Source organism: Saccostrea echinata, unplaced genomic scaffold (assembly GCF_033153115.1).
Source record: "Saccostrea echinata isolate AGI-Se365-2 ecotype Australia unplaced genomic scaffold, CSIRO_AGI_Sech_v1 ptg000018l, whole genome shotgun sequence".
NCBI classification, from domain to species: Eukaryota; Metazoa; Mollusca; class Bivalvia; order Ostreida; family Ostreidae; genus Saccostrea; species Saccostrea echinata.
The window spans coordinates 3018644-3033039 of record NW_026889767.1 but is presented as its reverse complement, the minus strand read 5'-3'; the positions used below and the strand labels follow the sequence as shown (position 1 = coordinate 3033039).

General features: G+C 34.0%; 1 protein-coding gene across 1 annotated transcript; it reads right to left on the bottom strand.

Moving 5' to 3' along the window:
• Positions 1 to 1562: 1562 nt before the first annotated feature.
• Positions 1563 to 13948, bottom strand: LOC133189496 (uncharacterized). Its single transcript, XM_061324854.1, has 6 exons — positions 13685 to 13948; positions 12089 to 12223; positions 4677 to 5834; positions 4192 to 4221; positions 3768 to 4061; positions 1563 to 2010 (listed from the first exon to the last, which is right to left on the bottom strand). Exons 1-6 carry the CDS (start codon positions 13919 to 13921, stop codon positions 1681 to 1683), a joined length of 2184 nt encoding a protein of 727 aa, XP_061180838.1. The 5' UTR covers positions 13922 to 13948; the 3' UTR covers positions 1563 to 1680.
• Positions 13949 to 14396: the final 448 nt, after the last annotated feature.

Below are 14396 nucleotides of genomic sequence, written 5' to 3'. Positions count from 1 at the left end.
GTTAATTAATCTTAAAGTGACAGAAAGATAACCCTCTAAAATTTTCTGCAAACCAGCAAGATAATCAAACCCACAGGATTAATTATACTGCTCTCTCAACCCTTTCTTCTAAGTTTACAATAAGAACTTTTTCAGCAATGATAGAGTGAGGTTATTATCTGAATACCTGTTAAAATAATTAGTATTCTTGAATTTACATAAGGCAGAAAAAAAGAAAAGAAAAAAGAAAATAATAATTAAAACGATATCTTCACCTATATCTTGTTTTTAGAATTCAATAAAATCATAACTCATTGTGTATTTTAACAAAATAAAGTATGAACATTATTTAAATCCACATTTCAGAGAATGTAAACATTATTCAGAATTGATCTTAACTTCAAAACAAACTTCATTTGCATACAGAGGTGTTAATTAATCTCAATGTGGCAGATAAAGATAAATGCTTTGGATTTTCTTCCAGAGGAAAGTTTATTAATCCCAAGAGACTCATTGCAGCCTTTCATAGTTTACAATAGGAACATTCTCAGCAGTTATCTCTCTTTGCCCATTCACTCTTATATAAAGTTAAGGAATATACCCCACCACCCCAGCTCAAAACCGGATGACATAGAGAACCAAACTTAGCATCAAAATATGTCTTACTGCCTATTCAACCAACATACCAAATTTGAACTTAATTGGTCAACCCTAAAAAAAGTTATTAGAAAAAACAGAAAATTTGTGGACGGAAGAATGACAGACGGACAGTCAGATGGACAGACGGACAGACAGACAGAGTGATTACTATAGGGCACCCGCAAATCCTTGCGGGGCCCTAATAACCTGAAAACGTGCTAAAATTAAAAAAAAAATATTATATGTATGTCTTAACATTTACTTGTGAAGGTTTAACTAATATGCAAGTTAATATCATGGTCTTAATAATTAGTTGAAGAAAATTTAAGGTAAAAGTAATAAAGTACATAGCCACAGCAAACGATACGGCTGTCAGATATTGCTCACTTATCATTAATAGATAGTTTACATGTTTTCATATCAACATTGGTATAAAGATTTAAGTTTCTTTTTTCATTTTTAAAAAAAAGCTGTAGTTACTAAACAAACAGTATTTAAAAAAAAAATTCAAGTTGTCATGTCACAAAGACCCAATCTGCAATTTTGTTTATTGTTATTGTTTACAAAAGTCTAAGATGAACAATGCCACTGCCTAGTAAAACATCAAAATACTAATTATAATCATTATGTTTATAATAACATCAACAGTATTAAAGTTACTAGCTGCACACAAAAAAGCTAACAGACAGACAGAATGACGGACATGACCGCTGTACCTTATATGTCCTGTTACAGACGGGCATATTGAAAAAGGGCAAATCTGAACAATTGCTTGTTAAGGAAGAACATACCCTCGGGTTTTTCCCTCACAGATTTCTCAAAAAACAGAATAAAAAAACTCTGTTTTAATAACTCTATTTCACATGTAAACATTCTTGGCATATACCACATATTTCAACAAGACCATGTTTAACAATTGGTTAATGTAAAAAGTGGTCAAAAGAAATTAATTATGGGAAAAAAAATCAACTTACAGATACAATGGTTGATTCCACATCAAATATTAGCAATAAATTTTATACTTCTTTCCATATAATTTATCAAAAGTGAACAATTTTCATTTCAAATTTTCTTTTTCTGTTGGTAATAACGCAAAACTTCTTCAGTTATGTATTGACATTTTTCTTGGTTAATATTTAGTTTTAAGTCTTTAATGGGACATGAAAAGGACAAAATGAGAAATTGTTTTTCATTTTTGCCAAATTTTTGTATGTCTTTCTTGTTTAGTATTAATGAATTCGCATTAATATTAGACATGCTAAATTGTTCATCGAGTTTTCCGAGAAAAGTCTTGCAGTACGTCAACTTGTCCTTCTCTATAACTCCCAAGTATATTCTCTGCTTGTTGTATTCTACAACTGCCGCAGTGACATATTCCTCTTCTGTAATACCCTGTAAAAATATACATCGTTTGAGTGGTAAAAACAGATTCGTAGGCTTTGATATTTTTCTAAATAATATAAAGTCAAATGAACTATTAATTGAAATTTTTACATCGACTAATATAACTAATTTATGAAGTTTATGAATAATGCTGGACAGAATTAAGCAGAGCAGAGTGATGGGGAACCATGGAATTTGAATTATACTTAAAAATGTTTGAAACTTTGTCCGAGTAATAAATTGCATTTGCATATTTTTACTACTTTTCTAAAAACAGCTGACAAACTTTGATGATTCTAAGCCAAATAGAACATGAAAATATTTAAATACAGCCATAAAATTTCAAAAGTAGGTCACGGTGACCTACTTTTCAGTTGTCGTACTCCGAGGACCCAAGATGCATCAACTGAAGAAAAATTGATGATTCTAAGCCAATTAGTACCTGAAATATTTAATTAAAGCCATAAAGTTTCAAAAGTAGGTCACGGTGACCTTCTTTAGAGTCAACTTACTCCGAAGAAGCAAGCTACAGCAACTGACAAAGTTTGATGATTCTAGGCAAATTAGTGACTGACATATTTAATTACAGTCACATATATTGAAAAGAAGGTCACTGTGACCTACTCTTCAGTCAACCTACTCTGAGGACCCAAGATATGTGTACATCAACTGACACAGTTTGATGATTCTAAACCAAATTGTGCCAAAGATATTTAAATATAGCCATAAAATTTCAAAAGTAGGTTTTGGTTACCTACTTTTCAGTTGACATTTTTCGAGGACCCAACATGCATAAACTTACAAAGATTTATGATCATAGGCCTTAAAATATCCAAAATATGCCTCTAAACGCTTTGAAATCGAATGCCTGCAAAGTTCAAAAAGTAGGTCACTATGACCTACTTTTTAATAAATGTGTTTTATGGCCCCAAGATGCTTCATCTTACAGGATTTAATGATTCTAAACCTCTCAGTATTCGAATTCATGACATTAAATGTTTGAAAAAGATTAGCATAAAAATTCAAATATAGGTAATCAAAGATTACGAAGCTCACCTCAACGAATGATATCTTTCAGTACTTGGAAAATCTCACATCTGATTTTTCCTAGTTAGTGTAATCTCAAGATTCAATATTCATGCAAGTTTGGTTTAAGTAGGACTTACAATTAATTGGAAATGGGCCTGCTACAAAAACTTTTTTTTTGTTCTCTAATCAAGAAAATGTGGTCAGTTCCAACATCTGAAGCAAGATTGGAAGTGTCAATCCTTAGAAGCATCATCCATACAAGCTTAGTCATAACAGGACATATAATTTTAGAGCTTCTCCAAAAACAAATTATCCTGTTCACTCATCTGGAAAATATAGGTCACATTCAGCATCCAAAGCAAGTCTAGAAGTGTCGATCCCTAGATTCATCATCCATGTTCATTTTGCTAAAGTATGGCTAAAATTCACTCATCTGGAAAATGAAGGTCAGAATCAGCATCTGAAGCAAGTGTGGTAGTGTCCACCCCTAGATGCATTACCCATGCAAGTTTGGTCCAGGTAGGGCTTATAGTTACTTGGGAATGGACCTGCTCCAAAAACTTTAACCGGGACGCTGACGCTAATGCCAACGCCGGGGGTATAGCATAAGCTCATATTGACTTCGTCGAGGTGAGCTAAATAATGTTTCTTGAAGGTTAAAACATGTTTTGGGTACAGCCATTTTTAACCACTCAGTCAGGAGAGGGCCTAATTTACTGTTCTGTGTTGTTGCTTACCTGGGACCTGGATGTAAGAACATCATTTGATGAAGACCCTTTCACAGAAAATAATGTGTCCTTTTCTTCCCTCCAATTCCAAACCATTTCCTCTTTAATATGAAATCTAATGGCAGTTTTGGTGTTGCCATGTCTTTCAGCATACAAGATTATTTTTCGTTTGAAATCATCAGAATGAGGCTTCTCCATTGAAGGTGCAGAATCTTCATCTTCATAATCATCATCTTCATCAAAAGCATCCTCATCTTTTTCTGAATCCATTAAGTCATCAGAATCTGATGAGAAATCAGTGTCCTAGGCAAAAAGTTAAAGTCAGAGAGCTTTGGAACACAGAATGCCATAAATTTCTCTTATCTGACATTAATTTAAGCAGACACGAGGATGGTTTTTTATTTTCTTTTTTCAGTAATAAACTAAACCATACCTTTTTGGGATTTCTGTGGCCACTGGATGACTGTATAAAGAAAATTAAGAAATATTTATCAAACAATTTTTTTTATATACCACCTCATATCTTAAAATACACACCGCATTCTATTTATTCCAAAATTTAGTAATAATCCTGAAAAAAACTAAAATCTTAGGCTATTTTTAGAGACAATCTGTACATAATCTATGCAAGGAATTTTTGTCACCAGTCTATTAGCATTTCTGCCCCTTTTGCCCCCATCTCAGTGGACAAATTTAAAAGTGGGCAAAATGAAAACCACCAATACCTATATATGCTATAGGTGATTTAATAAGGGTCAAAATTGTTAACAAGTTTAATAGGGCAAAAATTAAATGAGGCAAAAATAACTGTGTATACAAGGTATATGTATTACAGTATTTTTTTGCGAGGGGATTATCTCTCTCTGAGTCTCTCTCTTTCTCTCTCATACACAGAACAGATGCACATGAGGCACTTACTTTTTTCTTCCTCTCTGTTTCCTCCCAGTTAGGATCATTATCGCTGTCATCATTCAAGTCAGACTCACTCTCCTCCTCAGCAAGTTTCTGTACGATTACATTCATGGTCCTTTTACGAGTACTATACCTAGGAGTCACAGGCTCCTCAAGCACATTTGACAAAGATTTACCCTTCAATTTTGATTTGGACTTTGATGTGGTACTAAAACCATAAGTGGTTGAGGTTTGTTTCTTGGGGGCGTTTGAAGATGTAGAAGATACTGTCCCTATTGTTCCATCTATACAATAAGTATTGGTGAATGATGATGATATTTCAGACACTGCTGCTGGCATGAAAGTTATTGCTGAACATGGTTCATGTGCAATGGAAGACGTAATCGCATCCAAAGATGTTGAATCTGATAACATGTGGGTCTGTGAAGGAGTCCTAAGTCCAGTATCACATGTTTCTGTCTCATTTGCTCCACAATTTTGAACACTTGATACAATTGTTGATTGTTTTGGAGATAGCATACTGGTATTTACCCCTGACAGAGCCAAAAAACTTTCTGCAGGCTTAGGTTCCTCCAACTGATTTTTGGTTGGAATAGGAGGATTTTGCTCTGGAGCCCGACATAGTTCCAGTATGTTCTGAACCATTTCCTGAGCTGAACCGCTAAGCTGTGGAGAAAATGAGCTACTGCCTTGAGCAGAGGTCTGAGGTCCAAGTATATTAAGTGAATGCAAGAATGCTGTTGCCAACAACTTCTGTGTCTCCAACTGTTTGTCCAGTGTAGTTGCCCTAACATCTCTCTCATGTGAATTTGTCCCTGGAATATTTGAGGTTGATGTTGCACTTGTATCTTTTTCTGACGTTCCTAAAACAGGATGTGTTTCAACTTGCTCATTCATTTCAGAATCAGGAATATTCATGGTAGATGATCCTGAGGTATCTTTTTCAGGCTGGGTAGCAAGAAGCTCAACACTGTGTTCCACATTCTGAGACAGATGTTGCTTGTTTGTGTTATTGTTTTCACCACACAGTTTACTTGACACATCATCCTGGTCTTCTTCTTCCACTGATTGTAGACCTGATACAGCTCCAGTTATAGAATTCTCTGTCTCTGCATTGAGATTTTCCAGTGTTGAGTTATTTTTCTCATGAGATTTTGCATTTGTCTGTAAATGAAAGTACTGTTTAATATCAGATTTTACTGTCAAGGTCTGTATTTAATTTATTCTACTCTCAAGGTAGGTACAGTAATTTGACAGAGAGTCTTGTCTCAACTTTCATACAAGTACCACTTGGAAAAACAGTGAAACCTGTCTTTTCCGACATGATGCGGGAAATAAAATCAATGTCGGATTACATAGAGTGTCGGATTAGCCAGTGTTGAATATTTCTGAGCATTATGACTGGAGTCAGATGACTTCATTAGGTTTAAAGTACACGTGTATTTAATTGTCAAGGTGTTTGCATAATTGTGTGTTTCTTTGTTTTTAAATATATACCTTCAGCTGATTAGTTTCTTTGAAAAACAGCGTTTGTGATAGCATTGTTGTAATATATGATGATTTTTTAAAACAGATGGAAGTGCTGAATGCTTTGAGATGTTGCAATTCAATTTTTAGCATTTTACTTACTGACAGTAGATATTAAAGGAAATATTTCCTCTACCTTCTCTACATAGTATTATTATTTTTTTTTTTACACATTTCTTTCCGATTTTTTTCCATTGTTTATTTCTCAGCATAGACTGTGCTATTAATACCATCACTTTTCATACAAATGGAACGTTACTCTTGAACATTGTGGTTGAATTTTCATAAAACAGCAGACATAATATTTTAAAATTTGATGGGCAACTTAAAAGCAGTATTTTTTGCTTTTGGCAAATCTTTCATGTACACAGTCTTGCTTAATTCAGTGTATAATAACATGGAAATAAAACATTTTCTATAAGAAAAGATGCTGCCTTCAACATCGTGTATTGTCTACATGTACATAATACAGTAGTTCGCCGTACTGTTTTTTTTTGCGACATGGCTTTATGAATGATTCTGACTCTTTATTTATTCTGAAAGGTAAAGGCGATCGAAATATCATGTACTCTTAATTTTCTGTCGCACGGATGCTATCATGTTAATGCGAGAATAAAATTGATAACAACAAAGAGAATTGCTTGCCTAATTCATAAATTCAAAAACTGTTCATTTATTGCTTACATAAACACTTTCAAACTCATGCAAGTAATTATCTACTCTCGAAGTAGACCAATCTTGTGACCAAAGGGGACAATTTCATGCTACCTGGCCAGGGGTCAATTACGGTACACCCATGTAATTATTTCAGATTACCCAGAGGAAATCATATGTAATTATCTACTTTCGTTGACAAAAAAGTGCCGGAATTGGGAATGTTCAGTGGTCGGAATATGCTTTATTCTATAAAAATTATAAAGAATTTTTTGGGAAAAATATATGAGGTCAGAAAGTCCAGTTTGCTGGATTGCACAGTTGTCGGATTGGACAGTAGGCACTGTATCATACATTTGATATCCTACCCTAAAATCATGTCTCCCAAATGAACACAAGGCTTTTGTCTCATAAAAATAAATTCAGACAAAAAACAACATGTAACAAGAGGCCCAAGGGCCTTGAATCGCTCTTCTGATAAACTGTACAACCTATCACTTCTATTTGAAGCCTCTAAGTTAAAGCCTTGAAATTCCAAAGGTCAGTCATCATGACCTACATATTAGATAAAACACTCTTAGAACCCAAGATGATTCTAAGTCAATTAGTACCTAAGAGTAGGCCATGATGACCAACTTATCACTTGTCATTCTCTGAGGACCCAAGATGCATCAACTAAGTTTGATCATTCTAAGCCAAATAGTACCTGAAATATTTATATAAAGCCATCAAATTTCAAAAGAAGGTCATGCTGACCTACTTTTCAGTTGACGTTCTCCGAGGGCCCAAGATGCAACAACTGACAAAGTTTGATGATTCTATGCCAATTAATACCTAAATATTTAATTATAACCATATAATTTCAGAAGTAGGTCACTGTGACCTACTTTTCAGTTGACACACTTTGAGGACCCAAGATGCAACAACTGAAAAAGTTTGATGATTCTAAGCCTGTTAGTACCTGAAAAAATATTTAATTGGGTCACAGTGACCTACTTTTTAGTCGACGTACTCCAAGTACCCAAGATGCATCAACCAACAAAGTTTGATGACTCTAAGCAAATTAGTACCCGAAATATTTAAATATAGCCATAAAATTCCAAAAGTAGGTCAGTGACATACATTTAAGTCGACATATTCTGAGGACCAAAGATGCATCAACTGACAAAGTTTGATGATTCTAAGCCAATTAGTAAATGATATATTTACTTAAAGCCATAAAAATTCAAAAATAGGTCAAAGTGACCTACTTTTCAGTTCACTAACTCTGAGGACGCAAGATGCATCAACTGAAAAAGTTTGGTGATTTTAACCCAATTAGTACCTAGAAAATATTTAAATAAAGCAATAAAATTTCAAAAGTAGGTCACTGTGACCTACTTTTCTGTCAACTTACTCCGAGGACCCAAGATGGACCAACTGACAAAGTTTGATGATTCTAAGCCAAATAGTACCCAAAATATTTAAATATAGCCATAAAATTTCAAAAGTAGGTCAAAATGACCTACTTCTCAGTTGACGTTTCTTGAGGACTTAAGATGCACCAACTTACAAAGTTTTATGATCATAAGCCTTAAAATGTCTAAAATATGCCTCTAAAACGCTTTTGAAATTGAATGCCTGCAAAGTTCAAAAAGTAAGTCACTGTGACCTACTTTTTTATAATATGTTTTATGGCCACAAGATGCATCATCTTACAAGACTCAATGATTCTAAACCTCTCAGTGTTTGAATTAATGGCTTAAATGTTTAAAAGACTAGCTATAAAATTCAGAAAGTAGGTCAAAGTTCAAAATATGCTCTAAATGATTTTGAAAAAGAACAGTCGCAAAATTTCAAAAGTAGGTCACCATGACCTACTTTTGAGTCAACATGATATAAGGTCCTTAGATGCATCAACTGACAAGATTTGATGATGCTAGTCCTAATAGTAAGCAAAATATCAATTTTGAAGTGACCTTGAGACAACGCCCTTTGTCCCAGAGTAAATCCCCGTGTAATTTCAATCTACAACATATCCTCATTCTTTTGTGTAAGTTTGGTGATAATCTGCCCAGTGGTTCTTGAGAAGATTTTTTAGCAACCAGTACTTTTGGTTTTATTTACCTAATCATCTCCCGTTGTTTAAGGGTCACAACCCTAGTTTCATTCTTCCTTGCAGAGTTGTTGTTCATCTCATTCTCAGACACCTCTGCGATGGGCTCACGTCAAGATTTTTGACATAACGTAAAAAACATGACATTGCAAGGATTATTTCAAATTAAACTAATTGTTCTAGATATACTTAGTAAATATCTACCTTAGAAGAAAAACATTAATAATAAATATAATTATAATGAATTTGAACAAATGCACTATTTCTCGTGCTTATCACTGTGATAAATGCAAGCCAAGGACAGAGGTGAATGTATGAGCCGATGGTAGAGAGTGCCCTAGATGTAGTATAAATGGGAGCCCTTGGGCCAAGGATACCCTGTGACAAATTTTACAATAATTGGCCAAGGGGTTCTTGAGTTACGGCCCATATTCTAAAAAGTTAACGCACACCACACAAATGGCCATAGCATTAGCTCTTTGAGCCTTTGGCTCAGAGGAGCTAAACAGAGATCGTTGCTTAATTTGGGGATTGTACATGTATATATTTTGTAGGCAATAGCTGAAAGTGAATGCAAAGCATTTTTTTGCCTATACAGGACATTCAATCTTACAGTTTAATGGCTCTTTCTTTCTAACCAAAAAAGTTTAAACTCTTTTCAGGCTCTGCCATTACTAAGCAATTAAGGCATATTAATGAAGACATTTGAGCATCTACATTATTTGCATCTTGTTGTTCCTTCATCCATTTAGATTCAAACTTATTACTAGGTAAAATTCATAGCTAGGTTAAGGACTCCCATATACATGTCAGCCTGTGCAGAGGTTCGGGAAAGCTATTACGACGTCACGTTAAAACAACACAAATGAATCTCCATGAATAAATACTAATATGTTCTTTTTAAAACACGCTAAATACCTTCGTTTCTCATAAATGATATAAAGATAAATGGATGTGCAACTTATCTTGCCATAATAGCACTTAGCGTATGCAGAATGAAAGCCAGTTTGATCTCGCTGTACTTAATGAGATGACGTCATTTCTTAGTTTGACACGCAGTTTCTCTGTACTTGAGGCGTGGATCAAGCTTTTATGATAATCGTAGCTTGTAAAAATAAAAATAAATACGAAGCATGCGTAATCGGACAAAAAGAGAGACATATTCTGAAATATATTAATCCACATTTTATTGTCAAACTAAATTGATAATATGTAGACTTTAAATAAAGCCGTAGGGAGCACATTTGTTCAGTAACGTGCTAGAATGACAGGTCCAGCCCCTCCAAAATATCAAAAAGTTCAACGATATCCGCTTTACTATAAATTCCGAATTTTTAAACACGTGTAGCTATTATTCCTACTATTCTGAAAAGTGCTGGGAGCTGGCTGTGCATTGTTTATTTATTTTGTAATCTAATATTATTCCAGTGCGTATTACATTTTTGTCTGTAGTTTATAGAAAGACAGCTAAATTTATAACAATTCTCGAGCATGAGGAAGTTGCTCCCAGCACTTTTCGGGTTAAGGAATTTGCCTCAAAGATAATAAAATAAATTTTATAGCGGAGAGATGCTCGTATATCGTTGAACTTTTACAATCTTTGTAGTAGTACATATATGGTCCAATTTTAAACCTGTCACGTGACAAACTGCTGATGTAAGCGATGTCACTTTGGCTGAACTCAGCAGAGACCCGATATTTACAAATGCAAAGACCATAATTCACATTTATCAAAACCACTGCTGTTAAAAATATTAAAAATTGTATTCATTTCCCCTGAATATATAAAGGCGTATATTTCATGGGCGTCCTTAACCTAGCTGCGTTGACAGCTATTTTTTCTATCAGTAAGTAACCATTATTGAAATAATGATGATTCATGCTGAACCCTATACCCTGAAAAAGCTATTTTTAGGTCAAATAAGAGAGTTGCAAGGAGCAAGACTCAAAATAAAAGTTAGAATCTTTATAGACATAATTTATGGTTTGCTAAACAAAGAAACTGTACCAAGTTTAAATCTGCTGGCCAAGTCTATACTGTCCAATACAACTTGAGAACAATCCAGAATTTAGAAACAGGATAATGCAGTTAAATAAAATGCCTATGTGGCACGACATTCACTTGAGTAACCTAAGTCTCCCCATACTGTGCCACACCTAGCACAAGAAGGGTCATGACAAACTGTAAACCCCCTTTTATTTGTGTGTGAGAAATATGCCCAAATTTCAAGACCATCTTTAACTTGTAGATTGTTCCTCTGTCCTGAAAATTAATTGTCGTGGATTGATTTCAAAATGATGAATCAAGAATAAAAGATGACACACACAATAGCTGATTTACAGTAACCTAACTTGATTTACATGGCCTTGATGTTCTACAGAAGCAAACATGGTTAAAACTGTTCACTGATTTAGATTCCATATGAAAAGATCAAGACGCTTATTCCATATGAAAGGATCATGGTTTGCTAATTCCATATGAAAGGATCATCAAGTCCTGCTTATTCCGTTTAAAATGATCAAGTCTTGCTTATTCCATTTAAATGGTTTAAGGTTTGCCTATTTTATATGAAAGGATCAAAGTTTGCATAAGGTCAAGATCTACTAAATAAGTTTAGACTGTCTTTTTGGTGCTAGATCCATTATGACGTCATAATTAATTTAAACTTAATTTTTCCCGTACTTTATGGCTATTATAGAATTATGTAGAAAATGAAACATTTTCATGGAATTCAATTTGAAATCATTTCAAAATTAACCCCGATACCTATATTCAAATTAATATCATTTTAAAGAAAAGGTCAAGAAGATATGAAAAACTGTTTTCTGAGAGATTGTAGGCAATATTGATACATTTTCTTTTTCTGAGAAGGAAAAAAATCCCATATTTATACCTGACTTCCTTCATTTTTCATTGAAAATAACAGTATCTTTTTTCGTTGAGTTTACCTAAAAATTATGCCCCGATACACCTAATTTCGCCAAGCTATATTTGTAAAGGATCATTGAAAGAACTTGTTCCTCAAATTTGAGAAATCTGAAGGCACCTTTCATTTACTAGATCTTGACCTTAATATTCAATATTTGATCATTCCAAATAAGAAGAATTAAAGCTTGCCTATTCCATATGAACTGTATCTACCTTCTTGAAAGGCTGAATAACTAAGTTATATCTGTTTTTCCACCTGTTAAGCCATCCCTTGCTTGCAGAAAAAGGCGAAATTCCAAATTCATCTGCCAGCTTCCTTGCCTGGTCCTTTAACATCTTGTTCGATATCTGTATGGAAACACAGTTAAACTTCGATATCTCGAACACTGATATCTCAAATACAATGGATATGTCAAAGTGATTTGGAAGTCCCAACTATTTATTCTTTAAGTATTTTACCTTTGATATCTCAAATCATTGGATAACTTGAAGTTTTTTCTCAGTCCCATTGAGATTGATATAACATGGTTTGACTATGGTTAATCCTTGTTATCTTGAACTTGATGGGACCGAGAAAAAAACTTCAATATATCCAGGGGCTCTAGATATCAAGGATAAAATACTTAAAGAATAAAGGGTTGGGATTTCCAGATCAGTTTGACATATCCATGGTATTCGTGAATGCAATATTCACACAACTTTGGTCTGGATAGGGCTTATAGTTTCTTGGAAATGGAACTGCTCTAAATATCCACACTTGTGTTTAATTAAAAATGAACTAGGTCATATGTACCATTCCAAGCAAGTTTGGTAAGGTGCATCCCCATATCTAAGCATTATCTTTGTGCTGACAGGAGTATACGACATCGAATCTTGACTTTGTCTGTATTCATAATAATTGACATGTCTATATTCTTTAATTTTATCATAAAAACTGGCATAAATTAAACCTATAGTATGAGCAGGCACAAAGACTTGCATGTACTTTGAACATGAGCCGCTCTGAGTGGGAATCACCAAGTTCAGCACATACATGTATTTAAACGAAGCTGTTGTTTTATACTATGTGCTCTTTTTTTAATGCATTAAGGGGCAAAAATAAAATGGAGTCAAAAATTTCCCTGTACACAGTACTTTATGTGAAATATCAATATTTTGGGTATATTTGCGAGTTAATCTATAAACAATAAGTACTTCCTAATGTGTGTCAAAATGTGAATCACTGTAAGGCCATTCCATGGACTTTTTTGTTTTGAATCCGACTTGGTTTTTGGCAATTAAGTTCAGAAAAGAATCACAAAATTAGTTGTTCTGAAATTGATTTTTTGTTCAAACCTTTTCAGTTCTTTTCTATAATATTAAATTGCTCAAGAATCTGTCAAATCAGGTATGTATATCTAGCATATACTTCCTTGCAAAAGAATGTGTAAAGCTACAAAATATAGAATTAAGGAGTCAAATCCATTTAAAGATGTTTTTGTGTGTGTATTTTGATCTTTGGCTTTTGAATTTTTGTGAATTCATGGATGGTATGTTCATGAATCATACAGTGTAGGTAAAATGTAAACAGCGAAAAAAAATTGGCCTAATTAAGGTATACATGTACATAAATTATCCATTGTTAACAAAATTTGAATGGGCTATTTTGAAGCAGTCAATGAATAATTCCATCAATGTTTTGTCAATTAACAATGACAAAGGAAAAAAACCTTCAACCTTTGACCTTTGATCTGTTTTGCGGGTTCCTGGTCCAACACACTTTGACATTAACAGTGACAAATGAAAAACTTTTAACCTTTGGCCTCTGACCTGTTTTCCGGGTTCCTGATCCAGTAGGCTTTGATACCAAGCCCACAGTGCATTGTCGACGTCCGGGGCTCTTCCCTTCCTGTTCCTTCTCCGATTCAGATTCTCTGAAGTCAGAAACTGTGCTCGGACTTCATCTTTACTGTTAGCGATTCTGGAGATAAGGGCCTGCGAGCATCCCAACTGTTTGGCGATTTTTGTCTGTGAGAGTTTCTGATCTAGAAGTTCTATGACACGCATTTCGTCTTTCAGGCTCAGGTCATTACGTTTATGAGTCTGTTAAAAGATAATAATATGAACTTCAAAATAAATATTTACAATTTTAAAAAGCTATATCGTTAGCTATATAGATACAACAGAGAAAACTAGGCAAATACTGTGAAGTAATTTTATTTCATGGAGGACAATAAACTTGTGCAATCAAAAGTATACAGATTCAAGGAGACATAATTTCCTCAGTAACTTGTACTTACAAAAGATTTGCTATAACGATATGCTGACAATGTTATGACTTGTGAGGATGTAAACTTGTTGGTAAAAGTGGCCCAGAAATCCATAAACATTGCAAGGTGCCCAATGTACAAATACTAATTCCGCAGTACAAGAAAATTTGTCTATATGCTCCTACCTTGTCAACAATCTTTTTTTTTTAAGATATCTACAGTCTTCATATCTTTGTAAAACTATTTTAGCTATCAAATTTATTCTTCATATA

What these genes read in the sequence shown, in the direction of transcription:
- LOC133189496 (XM_061324854.1), bottom strand. Translation starts at nt 13,921, where the DNA reads ATGCGTGTCATAGAACTTCTAGATCAGAAACTCTCACAGACAAAAATC. An exon ending in TTATTCAGCCTTTCAAGAAG is followed by an intron (nt 5,835 to 12,088) that starts GTAGATACAGTT and finishes TTTCATTTACAG; the next exon opens with ACAAATGCAAAATCTCATGA. An exon ending in AAACAGAGAGGAAGAAAAAA is followed by an intron (nt 4,222 to 4,676) that starts GTAAGTGCCTCA and finishes TTCTTTATACAG; the next exon opens with TCATCCAGTGGCCACAGAAA.